This window comes from Corythoichthys intestinalis, chromosome 13 (genome assembly GCF_030265065.1).
Source record: "Corythoichthys intestinalis isolate RoL2023-P3 chromosome 13, ASM3026506v1, whole genome shotgun sequence".
NCBI lineage: Eukaryota > Metazoa > Chordata > Actinopteri > Syngnathiformes > Syngnathidae > Corythoichthys > Corythoichthys intestinalis.
In genome coordinates, this window is record NC_080407.1 from 44559027 (window position 1) to 44583279 (window position 24253).

At 43.1% G+C, this 24253-nt stretch overlaps 1 protein-coding gene across 6 annotated transcripts in view; it reads left to right on the plus strand.

The window, feature by feature from the left end:
* pcdh7b (protocadherin 7b) overlaps positions 1–24253 on the plus strand; it is a 210258-nt gene that overhangs the window by 116068 nt on the left and 69937 nt on the right. For 2 of the 6 annotated variants that reach the window (XM_057854961.1, XM_057854964.1), the window contains exon 2: positions 1122–1314. The exons of 2 other annotated variants lie outside the window; for them this stretch is intronic. In XM_057854961.1, coding sequence (XP_057710944.1) covers positions 1122–1314 — 193 coding nt within the window. Of the gene's footprint in view, positions 1–1121; positions 1339–24253 lie in introns of all 6 variants that reach the window. 2 more of the 6 variants (XM_057854960.1, XM_057854963.1) reach the window with 1 other exon arrangement.

A 24253-nucleotide genomic window follows, 5' to 3' on the forward strand; every position in this document is an offset into this window, starting at 1 on the left:
GAATTACCTACAGAGAGCTGGAACCACAGTAACAAAGGCAACTATCAGTCACACAATGCGCCGCCAGGGACTCAAATCCTGCACTGCCAGACGTGTCCCCTTACTGAAGCCAGTACACGTCCAGGCCCGTCTGCGGTTCACTAGAGAGCATTTGGATGATCCAGAAGAGGACTGGGAGAATGTGTTATGGTCAGATGAAACCAAAATTTTAGTAGAAACACATGTTCTCGTGTTTGGAGGAGAAAGAATACTGAATTGCATCCGAAGAACACCATACCCACTGTGAAGCATGGGGGTGGAAACATCATGCTTTGGGGCTGTTTTTCTGCAAAGGGACCAGGACGACTGATCTGTGGAAAGGAAAGAATGAATGGGGCCATGTATCGAGAGATTTTGAGTGAAAATCTCCTTCAATCAGCAGGGGCAATGAAGATGAGACTTGGCTGGGTCTTTCAGCATGACAATGATCCCAAACATCCAGCCAGCGCAACAAAGGAGTGGCTTCGTAAGATGCATTTCAAGGTCCTGGAGTGGCCTAGCCAGTCTCAAGATCTCAACCCCATAGAAAATCTGCGGAGGGAGTTGAAAGTCTGTGTTGCCCAACGACAGCTTCAAAACATCACTCGTCTAGAGGAGATCTGCATGAAGGAATGGGCCAAAACACCAGCAACAATGTGTGAAAAGCTTGTGAAGAGTTACAGAAAACGTTTGGCCTCCGTTACTGCCAACAAAGGATACATAACAAAGTATTAAGATTAACTTTTGGTATTGACAAAATACTTATTTTCCACCATGATTTGCAAATAAATTATTTAAAAATCAAACAATGTGATTGTCTTTTTTTTCCCCACATTCTGTCTCATGGTTAAGGTTTACTCACGTTGACAATTACAGGCCTCTGTAATATTTTCAAGTGGGAGAACTTGCACAATTAGTGGTTGACTAAATACTTATTTGCCCAACTGTGTATTGGCTAGCGTTAGCTTGACTGTATGCCCCCTTTGGAATCTTCAGAAAAGCTTTGTTTCTTCCCTGAACTCCCTTCTCTAAAAACCCGAGGACAGAAATCCCTCTAAGCGTCCCTTTTATAGTGACCCCAGGCCATTTGGTTTCTCTTGTAGCCGTTTCGCCGAGTGACCTTCTCGGTGGTGAGCCAGCCCCAGGACCCCCACCAGGGATCGCTGCAGAGCTGCTACGACAGCGGCCTGGACGAGTCTGAGACGCCCAGCAGCAAGAGTTCGTCGGGGCCCAGACTGGGCGCCCTGCCTCTGCCCGAGGACAGCTACGAGAGGACCACGCCGGATGGCAGTGTCGGTGAGGCAGAGCACATGGAAAATGGTAGGGGCAAACACTGAAAAGGCGATTAAGATAAGATAGAGGGAACACATACATGCACATACTTCCCAGAACGTTCTAGCAGGATGGCAGGTAGAACATATTACAAAACGGTTGTCTAGGTTGCTTAAAACCCAGATTAGAACTTCTTGAATCAGGACAGGGTTAAGGACGTTGTGTTGACATGCATACAAAACACAACTTTGCCCAGTCGTGAACCATCCATTCATCCATCCATTCATTTTCTACCACAGAGCAGCATTTCAGCTTTGGATGATTCCCAAAGAACTACATCTCTCGCCTTGTCTTGAAAATAGTGAAGGGTGGAGCAACCGCGGGGGGCTAATACCCTACTTGAATTGGTAGGAAGCTGTGTTGGCAGTTGCTGTGTGTTTGCCTGGAGGGCCGCATGAAAGAGCTAATATTTTTCTAAACGTGGGATAGACCTGCTGCGTGAAAACTACAGCCTTGGAGTCAGCGTGTAAGTAAATGTGCTAGCTTGAGTTAGGCCAATACTTTTTACTGCCATAAATCAGGCTGGATGTATTTGTTCCAGGCGCTGCGATCCAAGCCCTTAAAATGTCACTTAAGCGTCCTTGAGGAAGACCTTTGCTCAATCACTTATGCGTGGACGCTCCTTAAGAGGGCGTCAATGAATCACATAAGTGCAAAATAAATGCTATTATCAAAGGTTAGGGCTAATATTGGCTTACTGTTCAACACTGCGGGGGCAGGGCTAACTACTGATTAGCTTATCCGATGCTCATTCCTATGCCAAAGATAACCGCGTCCCATGTTTTCTATCTTCCCACTCATTGTCCGGTATTGAACTCTCCCTTCCACCCACGTTTGGCTTCAGACCCCACACAGACACGTCCCGCCTTCAGGTTGGGCTGGGGAGTGTCGAAAAAAATTCCACAGTTGACAGCAGATCTTAAAAACGGGGTGCGTTCGGAAGAGGATATGAGTCAGTGTACGGCATCTGGAATGTTGCCGCCTTGTTGATCACCGTGCACAGCTGGGCCCCTTCACTTATTCATGAGCTCACCCCCACAACTCCATCAGATATTCATAAACGGGGAGAGTTCCGAGTCGAACAGCCAATTCAATTCTTCCGACCGCACACCTTGTGCCCTTCTATTGATCACCGCGTTTCTCCAAGGGATGGCGGTGGCTTTTCCCAACCTCTTTGACTTCATCTCCACATAATTAACATGCTGAGTGCAAGATGTCCAACCTCAGAATCAGAACATACCAGACTGGACTCAAAAGAGACTAAATTTTACAACTTTGGACTCACTAGTACTTGACTTGACGTTCAGGAGACTCAGTATCACTCGGGAATGATGCCTCAGTGCAATTCATGCTGCCTTTTACACTCGGACACTCGTGGGTGTCCCTTTTTGGGACATCCTGGGATCACCCCCAAGACTGTCCCACTGTGGGACAGGGTGTAAGGGGCAGTTTACATGGCGACTCTGCGACACAAAGACGCAATGACTGAGTAGCGGACTCGCTTCACGTGCATATGGTATCGGCATAGACAAAAAAAAAATCTGAATCCTGCCTCCAAAGTGAAAGAATCCGATTGCGGGGGATTGAGGGGGCTTCCTCGGCATGCACATCAAAGGCTCCCGCGGCGCGAGACCGCGCCGATAACGTCAGCACTCGTACACGTCACATTGGGCGTGCGCAGCGGTGCTACAAAACATTAAAAACAGCAAATATGGGGCGGAATGTCGGCTTTTATTTTCTGTTTTAATAATATTTGTAAATGAAATATGTTGAATGTTTCCATTTTTGTGCCTTTTTGAACAAAAGAAAAATGCCATCGCTTCGAGTGGGCTATTTTTTTTCCGGGCTGAGGGAGCTTGATGGGGTCAAAGTGCATCATTCTCTGTCGCCCTGTAAATCTGCACTGCCCCCTAGGGCCTGGCATGAATACTACATCGTTTTCATGCGGAATTGCAACATTGTTCGAATGGAGACGCAAATGCAAATTAGAAATTTTTCGTATTCTCGGAGAGTCACCATGTAAACGGCACCTAAATTTTACAACTTGGGACTCACCAGTACTTGACTTGACGTTCAGGAGACCCAGTGTCACTCGCGAATTAGAAACTGCAATTTCTGGAGAAATTACACCTGGTCTTTCCTGTGTGGCTATACAGATCGTAGCCCCGCCCAGGGCTATCAATACAATGGACAAACATGCCTGTCAATGGCATTAAACAAATTAAATGCCATTAGAAATGAATGGAAAATTTGGACGACCATGGCTGTCAATGGCCTCCAAGTACATTGGCATCAATAGAATGGACAAACATGCCAGTCAGTGGCAATAAACAAAATAAATGCCATGAGAAATGAATGGGAAATTTGGACGTCCATGGCCGTCAATGGCAGCACCATCCATAAGCGTCAATGGAAGTGGGGAAGTTTGGGGGGACACGTCCCATTGATATCTGGTCATTTTCTGTTGAATTGGGGAAATTTTGTTTTTTTCCCCCCATTAAAAATGAATGGGGAAAAATTTGGACGTCCATGGCCGTCAATGGCATCGACATCCATACAGTCAATTGAATCCAAGTACATTGGCATCAATAGATTCGACATGCATGGCCGTCAATGGGATCAATGCAATGTAACTTCAATTAGAAATCCCATTGTAAGTGAATGGGAAATGTTCTCATTAGAAATGAATGGGAGAGTTTTTGGCCAATTTCCGGGGGACGGTAATTTTTTTCAAAATTCTGTATACAACTTTTATGCCCCTCACCCTCACGGAATTTTTGATGCCCAAATTGTGTGATTTGGTCAAAAATTGAAGGACTAGATACATTTTGAAACTTTTCTTTGTTTCCCATTAAAAATGAATGGGCAAGTTTTTCGCAAATTGCCGGGAAACCGTACATTTTATCAAAACATTTTTCGTGTCACTTTTATGCCCCTCGCCATCCCGGAATTTTTGATGCCCATCTTGTGTGTTTTCGTCAAAAATTGACGGACTAGTAACATTTTGAAACTTCTTTTTTTCCCCCTTAAAAATGAATGGTCAGGTTTTTGGCAAATTTCCGGGGAACCGTAATTTTTTTTCAAATTCTGTATACAACTCTTATGCCCCTCACCGTCCTGGAATTTTTGATACCTAAATTATGTAATTTGGTAAAAAATTGTAGGACTAGATACATTTTGAAAATTGCTTTTTTATCCAGAAAATTGCCGTTTACGGGTGAACGGAAAATTTTTCGGGGCCGTTTGAAAAAAAGCCTACGTCGCGCGAAAATTCCGGACGCGTCGATACTTGGACGGTGCCGATCGGTCAAGCGGTTCAGGCTGCGCGGCGCGCCGAAAGATTCCCATTCAAAAAAAAACCTATAACATATACCTGATGTTTCCAAAGGAAAGACCAGGTAATGATGCTTCAGTTCAATTCATGCTGCCTTTTACATTCGGAGACTCATGGGTATCCCTTTTTGGGACATCCTGGGATCACCCCCAAGACTGTCCCACTGTGGGACAGAGTGTAAGTGCTAACAGCCAGGCAAAGGTGCGAAGAAATTCCTTTGTTTTGTAAATGGGGACATTACTGATGCACTGCATGGGGCACGTGAGGAAGACACTACTGGATGTTGTTTTTGTTTCTGTACTGTGTTGGTTTAGGAGGGAAAGGGGGGAAAGCAAAAGGGACTTGTTTTTATACAGCACTTTATCAACCTACAGTAGGCTCTCAAAGCTGTGATTGATTCTAATAAAAACTGTTAAAGCGAAGACAGTTGTGCATTTATTTTTAGTTTGCGTTAATTAAATGTTTTATGCAAATTAACCAATTTCAATGTGTATGTCATGATAGTTGACACACTTGTGCGTTTAGCAAAACTGAAAAACAAACATTACAAATGAAGACACACAATGAACAATGAAATAACATACAATTAGTGGTGTTGATTTTTTATTTACCGTATTGGCCGAATATAAGACGGCCCTGATTATAAGACGACCCCCTGTTTTTCAAGACTCAAGTTAGGGAAAAAAAAGACGTTTTGAACACGAATTAATTTTTCTACAGAAAATAATTACAGTACATCTGAAACACGATTATAACATTATAAGGGACCATTATCATGCTGAAAGACCCAGCCACGTCTCATCTTCAATGCCCTTGCGGATGGAAGGAGATTATCACTTAAAATCTCTCGATACATGGCCCCATTCATTCTTTCCTTTACACAGATCAGTCGTCCTGGTCTCTTTGCAGAAAAACACCCCCAAAGCATGACGTTTCCACCCTCATGCTTCACAGTGGGTATGGTGTTCTTCGGATGCAAGTCAGTATGCTTTCTCCTCCAAACACGAGAACCTGTGTTTCTACCAAAAAGTTCTTTTTTGGTTTCATCTGACCATAACACATTCTCCCAATCCTCTTCTGGATCATCCAAATGCTGTCTAGCCAACTGCAGACGGGCCTGGAGGTGTACTGGCTTCAGCAGGGGGACACGTCTGGCAGTGCAGGATTTGAGTCCCTGGCGGCGCATTGTGTTACTGATAGTAGCCTTTGTTACTGTGCTCCCAGCTCTCTGTAGGTCATTCACTAGGCCCCCCCGTGTGGTTCTGGGATTTTTGCTCACCGTTCTTGTTATCATTTTAACGCCACGGGGTGAGATCTTGCATGGAGCCCCAGATCGAGGGAGATTATCAGTGGTCTTATATGTATTCAATTTTCTAATAATTGCTCCCACAGTGGATTTCTTTACACCAAGCGTTTTACCTATTGCAGATTCAGTCTTCCCAGCCTGGTGCAGCTCTACAATTTTGTCTCTGGTGTCCTTCGACAGCTGTTTGGTCTTGGCCATAGTGTAGTTTGGAGTATGACTGACTGAGCTTGTGGACAGGTGTCTTTTATACTAATAATTAATATAGGTAACGAGTGGAGCCTCGTTAGACTTCGTTAGAAGTTAGTTTGTAGGTGACCAAATACATATTTTCCACTCTAATTTGGAAATAAATTCTTTAAAAATCCAACAATGTGATTTTGTTTTACCACATTGTCTCTCATGGTTGAGGTTTACCCATGTTGACAACTACAGGCCTCTCTAATCTTTTCAAGTAGGAGAACTTGCACAATTGGTGGTTGACTAAATAGTTGTTTGCTCCACTGTACATTTGAATGAATTAGAATGATTAAAATACTATTATTAAAATATCCTTAGCAGTTTAGTGTCAAGTAGGAAATAACTCTCACAACACAGTGTTCACAGTGTCTGAAAGTAGCCTGGTTCAGGCAGGGCTTCCCTATCCCCCTCCTCAGGTAATGGCTGAATTTGCAAGTAAAGAGAAAGTAGCCCGACTCGGGCAGGGTTCCCCCAGCCCCCTCCTCAAGTAATGGCTGAATTTGCAAGTAAAGAGATGTTAATGTGACCATAGGAGTCGACAGTTTATACGTCCCAAAAAGGGACACCATTAGGGCAACATTAGGGAGCACCAAAACCCACGGGTTTCCCAGTGTTTAGCCTAGCTTGTTTGGTTCAAATTTACCGTTCCCCTAGAAGGCAGTTTCCCATTTGTATGTTTCTGACAACTTTACAGGCGAGAGAGTTGCCGGTAGCCAGAAAATCGTTAAAACACTCCTGCAAGCCGAGACGGTACCTTAAGGATGATCACTTGCAGATAGGAGACGCTTTTACTAGCACGGGCAACGCGGAGAGTTCATTCACGCCGACTGGTGAGACGGATGAAGACTGCAAATATATTGCTGCCTCTAAAAAGAGCAATAGCTCGTCCGTGTGCTTTCTTTCGCACCTGCAGCCGGAGGAGATAACGCGTATTTTGCTGGACAAGAACGGGTATTGGTATCAAGTTGAAAATACATTTCTCTTTCCATCGCGGCGCCAAACAGCTATTGTCTAATCTCGATGTTTGGTTTTGCAGTGTGAGCTCGCTCCCAATTTCCAGTTAATAACGCGCACGTCGTGAGTGCGCGTCTGTGTTAACGAGGCGGGCCTGATAGCGGGGCCAGATGGCAAAGAAAGTGTGTTTAATTAAAACCATTCATATTTGAAAAGCGGGAGCGGCAATCGCGCCGGTCTTAGGGTTGATTTCCCCAAACGTGGTGGAGGGATGCGGTGGGAAGGCAGAAGGCACCCGTATTTTAATCCGTCCCCTTCCCAAAGGTCACGGCTCACGTGTGCGCAAATTAAAACAGCAGAATGCAAAACGGCCAATCAGGATAGAAAGTACGGCTATTATTCATTGTCATGTCAGGAATTCACGTTTCATTTGAGTGCAATGGATATTACAGTGGTGTCACTTGCGGTTGCACCTTGACCACCAGGGGTCAGCGTAAAGCATATAGCGCATATAGTTGTGCTCAATCAGTTTCCAATCAGGCGTAGAGAATTCATCTACTGTAAGGCGTTATAATTTTGCTAGTTCTGTTAGCCCGTTTCACAATGTGCTCGCAGATTCTCAATGGTTTGATTAAATCCGCAACATGTCGGCAGCCTCCATTTTCTTTTTTTCCATTTTACACCACGTGCCTCCGATCCATCAGTCGCTCCTCCCTATTTCTTTTGGTGATATCCCCCTCAGGCGAGGCGACAGCGAGCGAGATAGGCAGAACAAGAGGACCCGGCGAGATAACGCGGAGCGAGGGACCCGTCGGCGACGAGACAGCCGCTGAGCGAATGAGTAACATGGCAGAACAGAGGCTCCAAAAGCAGATGGAACAGCGGGGAGGCCAGGGCCGATATATAGAGGGGAGAAATTAATTAATGAATGGAGAGTAAGACGGGGACGGGGAGGAGGGAGGGTCGGATAAGACGCCGGTGGGGAGTGGCGGCTGACAGAGAAGTGATTGATCACGGCTCGGCTGGAGCAGGCAGGTATTCAAATCATACCCTTGCGGCACATCCAAAGGTCCGGTTTTCTCTGTCATGCACCCTTAATGCTGATGCCAAAGGAAAATATGCGACTCAGAAGTATAAAAACAGTATTTTCGCAACTCTATGTAGCATTATTTAATCACAGTTTGAATGGGCCTAAGACGCGATGTGAGTTATTTACACTACATAAAAACACCTTCTTATAACTAAATTCCCTTGTTTTCATTGTAAACCTACTAGCAAAAAAACAACATTATCTGCCACTGCTTCCAGTATATTTTAACTAATTTTAACAGACTTCTATTAAAGCAACACTTGTCAGTTTTGGTCGATTTTAGCGACACCGGTGGACAAAAGCGGTAATGATTTGCCTTAAGGAAAACTGCGTTTCCTATGAGGACCAGCACACAACCACACAGTGTTGTAAAATCATCAATGAAATCATCAATCATCTCATGGTTGCCTGCAGATGGATTATCTGTTTCCAGCGGCTGTGTGAAGAATGACTGATAATAAGGTAATGAATCCAGCTGTGGCTAAACAATAGCATTTGACGGTTCGCAACCTGTTGGGCATACTACCCCCAGCCCCCGTGCAACACCCGAACACGTCAGCACTGACGAGTTCAGCCAATGTTTATTCAGTATATCCTGGTAGCCTCCCCTTTTTTCCCTCCTCAAACAAAACTTTTTGTCTCGTTTGTTGCTCTGCCCTCTACAGAATTCACGCAAAAGCGTTCACATCGACTTCCGTCTTTATAATGAATGCCGAATGTAACGTATGCCGTAAAGCAGTCAGCACATTTGTATTTTTTTTGTGTGTGTGGCACGGTTCCTGCCACCCTCCTCAGAGTTAATAGTACCGATGAACCCCCTCCAAATATAAAAAGAGGTGTCATTCGACATATCATCACAAATGTTATGAAAGTATTTCATAAAGGTTGAACAGTTACCGAGGGTTGTTTTAATGTTGCTAATCAATTTTAATGTATTATTTACTGATCTCATTCAATTTTATTTTTCAGTATCAAATGGTCAAAAAAATGTACCTTGAGTGTATTTCTACAGTTTGGATGTGACTTTTATTTATTTATTTATTTATTTATTTTTATTCAGGCAAATTGATTAGCTCTCAGTCTTTTCTGTCACAAACAATAAAGTTATACTCTATTGTAAGTTGATCTATATATTTTTCATAGGGCTGCAGCTATCGATTATTTTAGTACTCGTTAATAGTTCGAATAATCGAGTAATCGGATAAGAAACAAAAAATTCAAATACCTGAGTTGAGCCTCAAATGGTATAAAAAAAATAATGCACTAAGTACAACAAACCGACAATTGGCTAACTTATAGCAAAAGTCCGCTAGCTTAAATGCTATAAAATGCTAACTTTTTTTGTTTGTTTGTTTGTTTGTTTTAAACAGTGCTCTTAACAAATGGTTCAAACACATATTCCCTCAAAAAACCGGCTAAATATACCTATTACAAATACATTAAAAATATTAGCTCAAACAAAAACTCAGTTTATGTTGGTCTTAACAGGGAACAGTTGGATTCAGCCATGTAAAATGAGTTATTCCATATTCAACAAAACAACAAATGTCAAACTTCGATAGCAAAAGTCCGCTAGCTTAAATGCTATAAAATGTTTTTTTTTTTTCCCTTTTACAATGCTCTTAACAAATGGTTCAAACACATATTCCTACAAAAAACTGCTAAATATACTTATAAACTCAATAACGAATGCATTAACAAAAAAATAAACATGTTGGTCTTAACAGAGTGCAGCTGGATTCAGCCATATGAAATGAGTTATGTCATATTCACTGTTTCCACTAGAGGGCAGTGTATCCAAACAAATAAAACTAAATGCAAACACTTTCAAAACAAACCATTACAACACCACTTTAACTCAACACTCGAAGCAGCAAAATTCGAAGCTTTTTTTCAAATCAAATTTGGCAAATTAATCGATTAACTTTAATATTAAAAAGGACAATTTTATGCAAAGGTGTACTTAATAATAATAATAATAATAAAGACAAATGCTACTATGTACAGTGTCGGCAGAGAGTTGGGGGCGCGAAACATTTACGTCTTCCTGTTGGTGTAAGAGAAAAGAATTGAGAAGCACTGATTTAGTGCAATGTACAAGTCTCACATAGAGTGTATCACAAAAGCGAGTACACCCCTCGCATTTCCGCAGATATTTAAGTATATATCTTCATGGGACAACACTGACAAAATGACACTTTGACACAATGAAAACTAGTCTGTGTGCAGCTTCTATACAGGAGTTCATTTATTTTCCCCTCAAAATAACTTAAAATATAGCCATTAATATCTAAACCCCTGGCAACAAAAGTGAGTACACCCCTTAGAAACTACATCCCCAAATGTCCAAATGGAGTACTGCTTGTCATTTTCCCTCCAAAATGTCATGTGACTCGTTACAGGAGTGCTGTCAGCATTGCTGCAGAGATTGAAGAGGTGGGGGGTCAGCCTGTTAGTGCTCAGACCATACGCTGCACTCATCAAATTGGAAGCCTCTTCTGAAGACAGTATTCAAGAAAGCCCACAAACAGTTTGCTGAAAACATGTCAACTAAGCACATGGATAACTGGAACTATGTCCTACGGTCTGATGAGACGGACCGTTTTCAGAAGAGGCTTCCTCCTGGGGTGACAGCCATGCACACCAATTTGATGTAGAGTGCGGCGTATGGTCTGAGCACTAACAGGCTGACCCCCCAACTCTTCAATGCCGACGGCACGCCTGTAACGAGTCACATGACATTTTGGAGGGAAAATGACAAGCAGTACTCAATTTGGACATTTAGGGATGTAGTTTCTAAGGGGTGAACTCACTTTTGTTGCCCGGGGTTTAGATATTAATGGCTATATTTTGAGTTATTTTGAGGAGAAAATAAACTATTATATCAGCTTCACACAGATTACTCTTCATTGTGTCAAAGTGTCATTTTGTCAGTGTTGTCCCATGAAAATATCTGCAGAAATGCGAGGGGTGTACTCACTTTTGTGATTAACTGTAGTTTCATCCAGTACATACTTTTACAAATAAACAGATATAAGGATTTGAGCATATACCTTCGCCAAACATGTACATTTTCACAACTCCTGAATTCACCCCTATCAAGAACTCATCCCCTAAAGAAGATGGTGCATGGCATCCCTAATCTAGTGTAAAATTCCCGGATTTCCAGATCAGTTTTCAGTACACGGTCGGAATTGAAAAATCTAACGCCAGGCGAGCGCTAGAAAAAATGCTGTTTCTCTAGCCCAGAACTTCTTGTTTATTTGGACAAGAATCTCAAATGTCATAGGTTAAGCAGCTGGCGGGCCCGGCCGCCGCGCATACATAACAGACAAACAGAAGAACGTGGACTAACATTAGCAAGTGGGTGGGGGGAAACAATGTGTTCACATTTTTTGGTGATTCCGGTCTCTAAAGGTCAAAATGGCAAAGAGTGTGTAAATTTTGTCAATCAATCAGAAATAGATTGAAAAATGTATGCAAATAGTTTGTCCGGTTGACAGTTTTTACTGTCCATTATAAACCAGAAGTGGATATACGCACTCCATACAATTTTTCCTGTTTTCTGCAGGCGCGCTTCATCTGCCTTTTTCCAATCAGACAAAACACGGTGTGTTTCACAATCACGAGAGCAGACGCAAATGAAATCGTCTGCTCGTTGTGGCGACGCGTGAAACCAACGCGCAGCTGGTGAAACTCTTCCCGGGAGTTATTATGCAGCAGGCGCCCCTCAACCGCTGTGAGATATGTTTGGCGGCTACATGAATGAATGCATGAGGCGGCGCGGTCGGAGTGTCAAACCTACAGAATGTGTGTTTTTTTGTATTCCGCCCGAATGAGAAAACAAGTACGAATGCCCCGCTTTTTCTGTTGGCCTAAAGTCAGCAACATATGCGCGGTCCTGGCACAATTAGGTATTCAAAGGAATGACAACCTCCAGTCTTAGCGTTCATTCGCATTCACTCGAAGCAAAAGAGGAAAAAGATGTCAGTGGGAGGGAAAGAGCCCAATTGTTACACCTGTTTTGCCTTCTATAGCCGCCGCAGTGATGCTAGCGAGAGAAAATGGACGGCAATTGTCTGAATCCAAGCCAGACTTTTGCTTCACTGCACATAAACTTGACTGCAGGCCCTCATTAAAAACACAATCATGTCTCGGCGCCGACATGACAAACTCTTATTTGCATTTTTTATTTATTTGTTTATTTGGATGGGTGGGGTTGTCTCAACTGAACTAATTTCTCACATGTATTCATAATGAAAACAAGAGCGCTCTGTACTGTATTTGTTTATTATGACAATAAATCCTCAAGATGGCATTTACATTATTAACATTCTTTCTGTGAGGGGGATCCACGGATAGAAAGACTTGTAATTCTTAAAGGATAAATGTGACTTTGTAAATTGTGACTAAATATTGTCATCTAGTGCAGGGGTGTCCAAACTTTTTGCGAAGGGGGCCAAATTTGGTGTGGTAAAAATGTGGAGGGCCGACCTTGGCTGACGTCCTTTACGTAGAACAATATATTTAAGCAAATTATAGAAAGCCGTTCTGTGTGTCACATTTGCTTTATTATTATTATTTCTTAAATTAATTTAGAGCTGTCAAAATTATTGCGTTAACGGGCGCTAATTAATTTTTTTCATTAATCACGTTAATTTGACGCAATTAACGCACATGCCCCGCTCAAACAGATTAAAATGAAAGCACAGTTTCATGTCCACTTGTTTCTTGTGTTTTTTTGGTGTTTTGTCGCCCTCTGCTGGCACTTGGGTGCGACTGATATTATGGGTTTCAGCACCATGAGCATTGTGTAATTATTGACATCAACAATGGCGAGCTACTAGTTTATTTTTTGATTGAAAATATTTTTTAAAAATTTATCTTTTAAGAACTACAAGTCTTTCTATCCATGGATCGCTTTAACAGAATGTTAATGTTAATGCCATCTTATTGATTTATTGCTATAATAAACAAATACAGTACTTATGTACAGTATGTAGAATGTATATATCCGTCTTATCTTTCCATTCCAACAATAATTTACAGAAAAAATATGGCATATTTTATAGCTGGTTTGAATTGCGATTAATTACGATTAATTTATTTTTAAGCTGTGATTAGCTCGATTAAAAATTGTAATCGTTTGACAACCCTACATTAAATTATTTCACCAATCTCGCAACTAGCCTTTGTGGCGTTCTCTTTCGACTCTCGGGCTCTTGCGAAATACTGCTGCTGTAAAATTAAACTAGCTTCAAGTTGCTTCAATTTCTAGCTACGTATCTTCCCTGTAATCTTGTCATACATGTCAGCATGTCTTGTGTGGTAATATCACCTCACATTGAACTCTTTAAAAACAGCGACGGTCTCTTTGCAAATGACGCAGACACAGTTGTTGCGTATTTTAGAGAAGTAGTAGTTCAATTTCCACCTATCCTTTAAGTGTCGGCTGTCACAGTCAACTTTTTTTTTTGTTGATTGGCGCCATTTTAGAAATGGGGAATAAAGGGTAACACGGGGTAATGTTGCTTAGAGTGCTGCTGCCTTTTAGTGGGTAAATGAGGAGCAGCATTTAGTGTGTAAGCTACTTCATATGCTGGTAGCAGTACTGCTGACCAATTTATTAAGTGTGTGCGGACCAGACATTATTGATTTTATGACAGAGGCTGGGGGCCGGGTGAAACTTGACCACGTTCCGCATTTGGCCCCCGGGCCGGACTTTAGACATGTCTGATCTAGTGTATTTGTTGAGCTTTCAGTAAATGATACTGTAGCCATTTAACTGTTCTGCCCATATGCATGATGGGAAGTGCAACCATGACTGTGCGTAGTGGTACCAATTGATATATCTTTTCCGCGTTGGGAAATGACATAGGGTGTTAAGAAAAAGATCAATTACTATTTTTCTTCCCCACATTGCTTCCCACGATATTTCTAATGGTAGGGAGAGGGATTGTAAGGCTTTAGCCAATTAAAAAAAGCTCCAAAGGCTGCCAAAATTCACTCTACTCATTTCACGGTGCCTTTTAGCTCTATATATAGGTAAATCGGCGCCATTACAGATTGAACACGACAATGCGTGAGTGGGTTGTGCAGCGCGATTGCGTTAATTGCGTTAAATATTTTAACGTGATAATTTTTTTTTTTAATTACCGCCGTTAACGGGATAAATTTGATAACCCTGCCTTAAGCCTAAACTAAAGACTCTGGATGAGTGTAACATTATGTCTGTAACGTTAAATACAAATAGAAAACAATAAAAAAATATATATATATATATATATTAAAAAAAGGCATGTCCGATATTTTTTTGCCGGTTCCGATACTTTGAAAATGACGTGATCGGACCCGATCGATCGGCATGGGACATCTCTAAAAATTTAACTTGTCATTTGTCTTGACTAGGGATGTGCCAGTTACGGGTTTCAAGATTTATCGTGGTATGAACACGTCTCTGTTTCAAAACCACTAAAATTTTCTATCATACCGTAGGATGGTATTCGCTATTTTTTACGTCCCGAAAATGCAGTGAGAAATCCGTGGCTTGGAGCTGCTGCGCTCAACCCTCCCACTCTCCACTAACTATGAATATGTTGGTGCTATCGTTGGGGGGGGGGGCTGTTGACCAGGGAAAGAAGAGGCGGGTCTATAATATAAGTGATTGGGAGGGGTGGAGTGTACACAAATCAGCACCGTGATCCAGAAACCAGTAATTGTGTGAATTCCTTGTGAGTGTAAGCACGTCGGCAACTGATCCTGCGCCGCCCCATCACCAATCCCCACACCGGGGCCCCCCACCCAAGCACACCCAATCACATTCAGCTGTGGGCGAGCCCCACCATACACGCGACCGCCACGCAAACAAGTGGAGACGCCGCGCCACCCCAGGGCCACGGCACCCACCCAGCCAGTCTGGGGAGGGCGGGCGGTGGAGCCAGTAAAGCCCAGCAAAGTCATCCCCCCCCCCTCCTCAGATTCGGGGGGCCAACCACGCCCCCATCCACCAGCCTTCAGGGATGGGAAGTGGGGAAGCAGCACCAACCTTACCAAATACTATAACATTAGCTTGTTAAAGAGTCACATAATGTGGCTAGTTAGCATACCAAGATGGCTAACTAGTTTTCTCTCTACCATTAGCCTTCCGCCATTGTAAACGTTTTGATAATACAGTGTTTTTTTTTTCCTGTCTGTAAACTTTCTGTGTTGACAGAGGGTAGGTGTGTGTGTATAATGTGTAAATAATGATACAAGGCATACACACGCACAATGTCTCTTACTGCCGCTCCCCATTAATATTCAACAACCGTATTGGCCCGAATATAGGACGGTGTTTTTTGCATTGAAATAACACTGAAAAAGAGGGGGTTGTCTTATATTCGCGGTCTAGACATTATACCCATTCACGACGCAAGATGGCGCCAGATATCATTGAAGCGATGTTCTGTCATGACAGATCTGAGCTACTCTCCCCATTCACGACGCTAGATGGCGCCAGATATCATTATTTTACACTATTTACATTTCAAAAACCAGAAGCCATTCATTTACGAATGTGATTGCACTTTAGTTTACATATTTAAATGTTCAGGTATTAAGATTTGAATGAGGCAAAATAACATGCTTTTTCGCTCAAATATATTGTTATAACCATTTGTTTCGGATGTACTGTAATTATTTTCTGTATAAAAATTTGGTGTTCAAAAAGTTTTTTCAAACTTGAGTCTTGAAAAAGAGGGGGTCGTCATAATTAATAAGGTGACGACAGTGGCGGGGGAAGTGGGGTGATGAAGGTGCTGCAGCACCCCCTGGTGTTCGGGGGTTTGGTAGTGTTTTGGTAGGTAGATTATTTTTTTGTATGTTTGTTTTTTCCAAATATAAATAAATAAAACATATTGGAAAAAATAAGCATTCAACTTTGGGCACTAAATATATATTTTGGATTCTTTTTTTTTTTTTTTTTTCTTTAATAGCATGTTCACTACCAGACGCATTGCTTGCGACCGGGTCACGTTGAATAAAGTGCTATTGGAATGGAAAAGTTAACTGTTGACACAGGAGGCGCAAAAACGAATTAGCGATGATTTTCTTTACAAAAACGGCAACATTTTATACAATTCAATTCAAGGTCGAAAATAAAGATTATAATAAGTTGTTACTGTTGAGCTGCTGTTGTGCAAAGCTCTGTTTGATATTTGTGTGCAACTTATTTGAGGGTTGATTTTTTTTTTTTTTTTTTTTACAATACAAAAACCCCAACACACACTGTAGGTGAAATAGAATGCTGTTTTTGTAGTAGCCTAGTTGTAGTACGTAAACTATCCAGCATGCGTCAGCTGCTGGTCTTTGCATCTCCCACTGTATTAAAAGCCAAACGCTACATACGCTTTGTCATATTTCCTTGTCTCATATCTCCAGTGCTCTTTGCTGTGTGCAAACGCTAATGCTAGTGCGACCAAGACACAGCGCAAAGAGAAACTGAGAAGTTCCACAGTGCTTGGTGAATTACTTTGCGTTATTCTGTGTGATAGGCTAGTTGTATTTTCTTACTAGTCACCACTTGCTCCTTGAGTCAAACCTATGTATGATTGGGTGTTCCATAATCAGTAATGCAAAAAGAATTCCTGTGTACAGAGTCAAAGGTCTGAAAAGGATTTTTACGATAATATCGGGTTCGTCTATTAAACTCACATTTACAGGTTAGGTAAGATGACATGAATCGAAAGGGTCAAATGTCAAGGTCAGAAATATGGCTGCTAAGGCAGAATTCTGCTATCTCAGATTGCTCCTCTCGTTCTTTTTTTGGGTGCTTTTTCTTCTTTGTGATTCCTTTATTAGTTTATTCAAGGAGCGCGTAATGACAATTACTCTGGTGAAGAAATCCTCTGCAAGAGGACGGCTGATTACAGAAGTATCTAAATATTGCAGGATGCTCATTATCTCCTAACCCTGAGCGATCCTGTGAGGAGTCCAAAGCGGGAAAGCGCATGGCAGTGTTTTTTTTTTTCTTCTTCCCTGCCTGGCGACTTTTGTGTCCGCCAGACTTTGACACAAAAGGCTTGAGCGGCCGGGCGCGTAACGGCGAGCATTAGCGTCATGCATGTTTTATGAAGGCCCGGCACTATTTAAGACACTCGTCTGGTCTGTGCACGCAAGTGTACGTCCATTAAGGGAAGGAAATTGTGCACACGCACGCCAGTATTTGCCGCTTGTATTGTTGACCTATTTAAAAAGGCTACAGCGTTGAGCTATAGTACACAAGACGAGTTCCCGGCCGTCATTGTTCGGCACCGCGTTGCCCTCCTTTCTCGGATTTGGAAGCCGCAATGAAACGTCAGCAGTATGCAAAGACGCTCGCGTAACAACCCGCTGACGGCTCCGGAATTATCACGGGGGACGGGTGGGGGGTTGCTTGGCTGCCATTTTCATCTCGGTTTGAATATGCTTCCGGAAGCTGGAAATGGAGCAGCCCCACCCGTTTCTGTCTTAGTTTGTTTCTACCTTGAGTAAAACGAGTGACGACCGGGTGGATTCAATTGGTGATCATGTTTGAGTGCCATTGACGCCGATAAACATCCACTCTATTGGATTGTAAGTCAGCATTATTGTTTTATTGCTTTAAATAACCCAAATACTACCGTAAGGCAGCTACCATGACATGTATTAATATTTTCTTCGCAAAGGATAAAGAATATGTATGACCATGAGTACTGCTTGGTTGTCCGTGAACATGCGCCGCTGCATGTTTGTTGAGTGATAACCCTGCAACGGTGCTTTTTTAGCATTAGCATTAAGCTAGCATTAGGCAGACAATTGGACTCAAATCCCAGGGAGTCTGACTCGAGTTGCAAATTTGATGACTCAGACATGAATTGGTTGGTTCCCACCTACCAGTGATACACTTGGTGGCCTGGTGGGCTGGGGAACAATGGTGAAGGCCTTGACTAATCTGTGACTCAACTCGAGTCGACTCGACAACCTTTGAATTGACACGACTCGAGCCGACACAACCTCGTGACTCGACTCGAGCCGACACAACCTCGTGACTCGACTCGAGTCGACACAACCTCGTGACTCGACTCGAGTCGACACAGCCTCGTGACTCGAGTCGACTCATCATAACTTCATGACTCGACACGACATAACCCCGCGACTCGCCATAACCCCGCGACTCGACTCGACATAACCCCGCGACTCGACATAACCCCGCGACTCGAGTCGACTCGTCATAACCCCGCGACTCGAGTCGACTCGTCATAACCTCGCGACTCAAGTCCAGTCGACTCGTCATAACCTCGTGACAACTCGACAACTTTGTAACCTGACTCGACACAGCCTCGGTACTCGACTGGACATAGCCTCGTGACTCGACATAGCATGATGACTCGACATAGCATCGTGACTCGACTCGACATTGCCTTGTGACTCGACTAGTGACTCAGATCATAGTGACTCATGCAATTGTCTGGCAGTAGGCAAACATTTTATATAGGGCTGTCAAACAATTAAAATTTTTAATCGAGTTAATCACAGCTTAAAAATTAATCGTAATTAATTGCGCAATTCAAACCATCTCTAAAATATGCCATATTGTTCTGTAAATTATTGTTGGAATGGAAAGATAAGACGGATATATACATTCAACATACTGTACATAAGTACTGTATTTGTTTATTATAGCAATAAAGACTTGTAGTTCTTAAAAGATAAATGTTAGTACAATTTATAGTAATTTTATATTAAAACCCCTCTTAATGTTTTCGTTTTAATAAAATTAAAAATTTTCAATCAAAAAATAAACTAGTAGGTCGCCATTGTTGACGTCACCGAGCGGTGACGTCACATGGGCTCCCTCCCGTTCTTCCACATTGTCTTTAACCACGTAAGGTAGTGATTGAAATACACTACAAGGTGTCAATGGCGAGTTTTAAATCACTTAGAAATAAAGCCAATGTGTGTGTTTTGAGCCTCGACTTACGCCGGAGTTCCCTGTTTCCATTGTAGTTCACGGTCATTTGAGTGCTGGCATCACAATGTACGAGACTTCTGATAGTTTGTATATTGTGACTAAATATTGACATCCAGTGTATTCGTTGAGCTAAACGAAATGTTTGAATAGAGTTTGACCAAAGTTTTATGTGTATTTTGCATAGCTATTTCGATTGGGAATGCCAGTTTTCTTTTTGTGAACATTTTTTTGACAGATAGGAATATTATTTTTGTTGTGCTTTCACTAAATGACTTATGTTTGTTGTGAAGGACTTATCGAAGCTTATGCCAATATACAGCGCAGTCCAATGAATGCCTGTGTCCACTCTGCTTTCTCTGCCTCTTAGCTCTCAATGTGCAAAAAACGGCGTCATTGTAATCTGAGGCAATGCATGAGCGGGTCATTCCGCGCATGCGTTAAATGCGTCAAATATTTTAACGTTATTTTAAAAATTACCGCCCGTTAACACAATAAATTTGACAGCACTAATTTTATATATGCATGGCGTATGTTTAGTTGAACAGTAAACTTGTTTAACATAGTATCTCCCACAATGGGGGCCAATAACGTGACACCGGCACCTAGCCAGGTGACATTTCAACTTTGGAGTGCGCTGTAAAACAAAGATTAACCCTTGGAACAACTACGCTGGGAACACACCTGGCAACATGTTTGGACTGTCTGCTTCCTGCTCTTGTTCATGGCCCAGCTCGCAGGCAAACGACCTACCCGCGGGGTTAAACCAATAGCATTTGTCTCTGTCCGTGGTCTAATCCAAGCCTCTGGCCATAACTTTCGGAAGCCTCTCAATTGGGCACACGGGATTGAGTTGAAGCAGTTGACAGGCAATCTATGCAAAGCAGAGTCTAAACATTTGCAGCATTGGAAGTTTAGTTTCCTTCCGACAACAAGTATGTCTCATTTTCTACTTGATGAACTTGGACCGGATAAATTAAGTCAATGATTTACTAGTCCGTCACCTCACTTTTGAATCGCAGGTCATCGTAAATCATCTTAATCCTTGACAGACGGCTCAGGCGTGCACATTGCTTCATAAATACACACTTTCAAAAAAAATGAGGCAGCTTTAACCGACTTCAGCTCACAGGGGGTCCGGCTTAGTCTCTGTTGAAAGAATGCGCAGATTAAGACAAGAGCAGATGGTTTTACGAATCAAAATGGCATTTCTTGATTGTTTACAATCTCCGGTTCCCTCTTTTTATTATTATTATTATTATTACTGCCGCTGCTTTAGGAAGACTTTACAAGAGTATTTGGGGCATTATCCGGGCTTAGACCCTGCTGACCAATTCCCCAAAATGCTCTTGTTCTGACCTTTTAACGGCATCAAAGTCCAAATCCACGTCAATACATACATGTAGATGGTAATCCCCCTCCCCGTTCTTTGGCTGAACTCATGGGAGGACAAAGCGCTATGTTTTCCAAACGTGGAATGGAAGTCAACTTGCATAAACACGGCGGAGTCCTCCGTGTGGTTTTTGGCTCGATAAGACGCTAGCGCGCATCCGCAGGGAAAGGAAAGCTATTTCATTTTGCAACCTGGGCTTTTTCTTCCCTGGATTAATTGCGCGCCACCAGGCTGCCGCTTTAATCTGAGGAGCGGCTGATGCAAATATAAGAGGGTGAAAATAATGAGAAACAAATAAGGCGAGAGCACTTCGCCTAATGAAATGGAACGTCCGACACGTTTTTTTGGGGGGGTGAGCTTTTTCGTAATGAAATTCCTTGGAGGTGAAGAAATCTGCTGAATACTCTGTATTATCTCAATAGGCCTCCTTGTGTTAACCCTGGTGCTTGTCGTCCAATCCATTTGGACTGGGAGGGGCTATAACTAGAAATATGATGTCCACCGTATGTGGACGCCAGGTCCTCATGGGATTAAGTTTTTTTTTTTTTTTTTTTTAATTGCTTGAAATAGTTACTTTCCCTATAAGATTGATATGATAGATCGAGAGATAGATCAACTGATCAATCCCAAGATGGATCTCTCGGTGATCCGGAAATTGGTCCTGGGTAAGATCCAGAGCTCGATCAAGAGATGGATCCCGAGCTTGATCCAGAGCATGATCCAGAGATGGATCCCGGGATGGATCCAGAGCTCGATCGAGGGACGGACCCCGAAATGGATCCAGAGCTGGATCCCGAATGGATCCAGTGCTCGATCCAGAGATGGATCCAGAGCCAGTTCCCGGGATGGATCAAGAGCTCGATCCAGAGATGGATCTCGAGATGGATCCAGAGCTCGATCCAGAGATGGATCCCGGGATGGATCCAGAGCTCGATCCAGAGCTCAATCGCGGGATGGATCCTGAGCTCGATCCAGGGATAGATCCCGAGATGGATCCAGAGCCGGATCCTAAATGAATCCAGATCTTGATCCAGAGATGGATCGCAAAATGGATCCAGAAATGGATCCCAAGCATGATCCCAAGATGGATCCATAGCCAGTTCCCGGGATGGTTCAAGAGTTCGATCCAGGAATGGAGCTTGAGATGAATCCAGAGCTCGATCCAGGGATGGATCCCGGGATGAATCCAGAGCTCGATCCAGAGATGGACCCCGGGATGGATCTAGAGCTCGATCCAGAGATGGATCCCGGGATGGATCCAGAGCTCGATCCAGAGATGGATCCCAAGATAGATCCAGAGCTCGATCCAGAGATGGTTCCCGGGATGGATCCAGAGCTCGATTCAGAGATAGATCCCGAGATGGATACAGAGCTCGAGCCTTAGCTGGATCCCGAATGGATACAGAGCTCGGTCCAGAGATGGATCGCAAAATGGATCTAGAAATTGATCCCGAGCATGATCCCGAGAAGGACCCAGAGCCAGATCCTGGTATGGATCAAGAGCTCGATCCAGGGATGGATCTCGAGATGGATCCAGAGCTCGATGCAGAGATGGATCAAGAGCTTGTTCTCAAGATGGATCCCGAGATGGGTCCCAAGCTCAAGAGATACAATAGCTATAATAGATTAGGGGTGTCAAACCGATTCCACATAGGGCTGCAGTGGGTCCTGGTCTTTGTTTTAACACATCCAGCAAAGGTCGCTGAGAGATTTCTGCTAAAACAAGCAGCCCCAGACTGCAATCAACTTATTAGACTTGTAAGACACCAGATTGGTGAAAAGGTATTCATCTCGTTTGGTTGGAATGGCATCCAGCACCCACTGCGGCCCTTCAAAGACCAGTTTGAAACCCTTGTGATAGATGATTTGACTCAAAATGCATGCGACGTCTATTACTGTCAATGGCAGCTAATAACATATTCTGAAATAACATTAAAGCTGTTTTAACAGTAGGGACGGTGTTGATCTAGTTCCAAATAAAATGCCAGAAAAAATGTTTGATAAATGTGAAAACAGATCATTTTTACAGCAGATCTGGTTCGTCTACCACCAGCAGTTTGTTGTTCAGGGTTCTAAAATGTCATCGTCTACCCTGAAATTGAGAATCAGTGCTTTTCCAGCTGCCTCCCCTTTACTCACTCCTTCTGCGATGGTGTGCAACTGCATATTTTTCCCCCCTCTCTCTTGACGCGGAGAACAAAAAAACAAGGAGATGCCAACGATTTGAAGCGCAGAGAGACGTCGAAGCGAGGGCTCGTCTTTGTTCTCCAAACTTCTGCCTCGTTTGTTGTTTCGGCTCCGTCCGAGAACGCCGCCCCCTGCCCGGGACTGACGCCTCCGCCACGCAATCAGTCATTTTCAGAAGACTTGATTGTCATCGCTCGCTGGGCGAGAAATGCGTGCGGCCAATTAGAAGGTAGTCATCTGCAGTGACAGCAGAGAGGGAGGGAAGGTGCGGCTACTTTTGTGACTAATAATAGAACGATAACTGAAGGCGTCTGCAAAGGGGGTTGTGTTGCCATGAGGATGTGCAAGAAATGAAGGGAGAGCTTTACAGGCATGTACAGGTGAAATATTGCGTTATTTCAAACTTGTTTATCACTAGTAGATGTCGAATCAATTTCAACTGGGAAGGCTAGCTAGCGGCGTCCATACAGTGGGGCAAAAAAAGTAATTAGTCAACCACTTATTGTGCAATTTCTCCCACTTGAAAATATTAGAGAGGCCTGTAATTGTCAACATGGGTAAACCTCAACAATGAGACAGAATGTGGAAAAAAAAAATAACAGAAAATCACATTGTTTGATTTTTAAAGAATATATTTGCAAATCATGGTGGAAAATAAGTATTTGGTCAATATCAAAAGTTCATCTCAATACTTTGTTATGTACCCTTTGTTGGCAATAACGGAGGCCAAACGTTTTCTGTAACTCTTCACAAGCTTTTCACACACTGTTGCTGGTATTTTGGCCCAGTCCTCCATGCAGATCTCCTCTAGAGCAGTGATGTTTTGGGGCTGTCATTGGGCAACACGGACTTTCAACTCCCTTCACAGATTCTCCATGGGGTTGAGATCTGGAGACTGGCTAGGCCACTCCAGGACCTTGAAATGCTTCTTACGAAGCCACTCCTTTGTTGCCCTGGCTGTGTGTTTGGGATCATTGTCATGCTCAAAGACCCAGCCACGTCTCATCTTCAATGCCCTAGCTGATGGAAGATTTTCACTCAAAATCTCTTGATACATGGCCCCATTCATTCTTTCCTTTACACAGATCAGTCATCCTGGTCCCTCTGCAGAAAAACAACCCCAAAGCATGATGTTTCCACCCCCATGCTTCACAGTGGGTATGGTGTTCTTTCTTCTTTTTTCTCCTCCAAACACGAGAACCTATGTTTGCACAAAAAAGTTCTATTTTGGTTTCATCTGACCATAAAACATTCTCCCAGTCCTCTTCTGGACCATCCAAATGCTCTCTAGCAAACCGCAGACGGGCCTGTACGTGTACTGGCTTCAACAGGGGGTAACGTCTGGCAGTGCAGGATTTGAGTCCGTGGCGGTAAATTGTGTTACTGACAGTAGCCTTTGTTACTGTGGTCCCAGCTCTCTGTAGGCCATTCGCGAG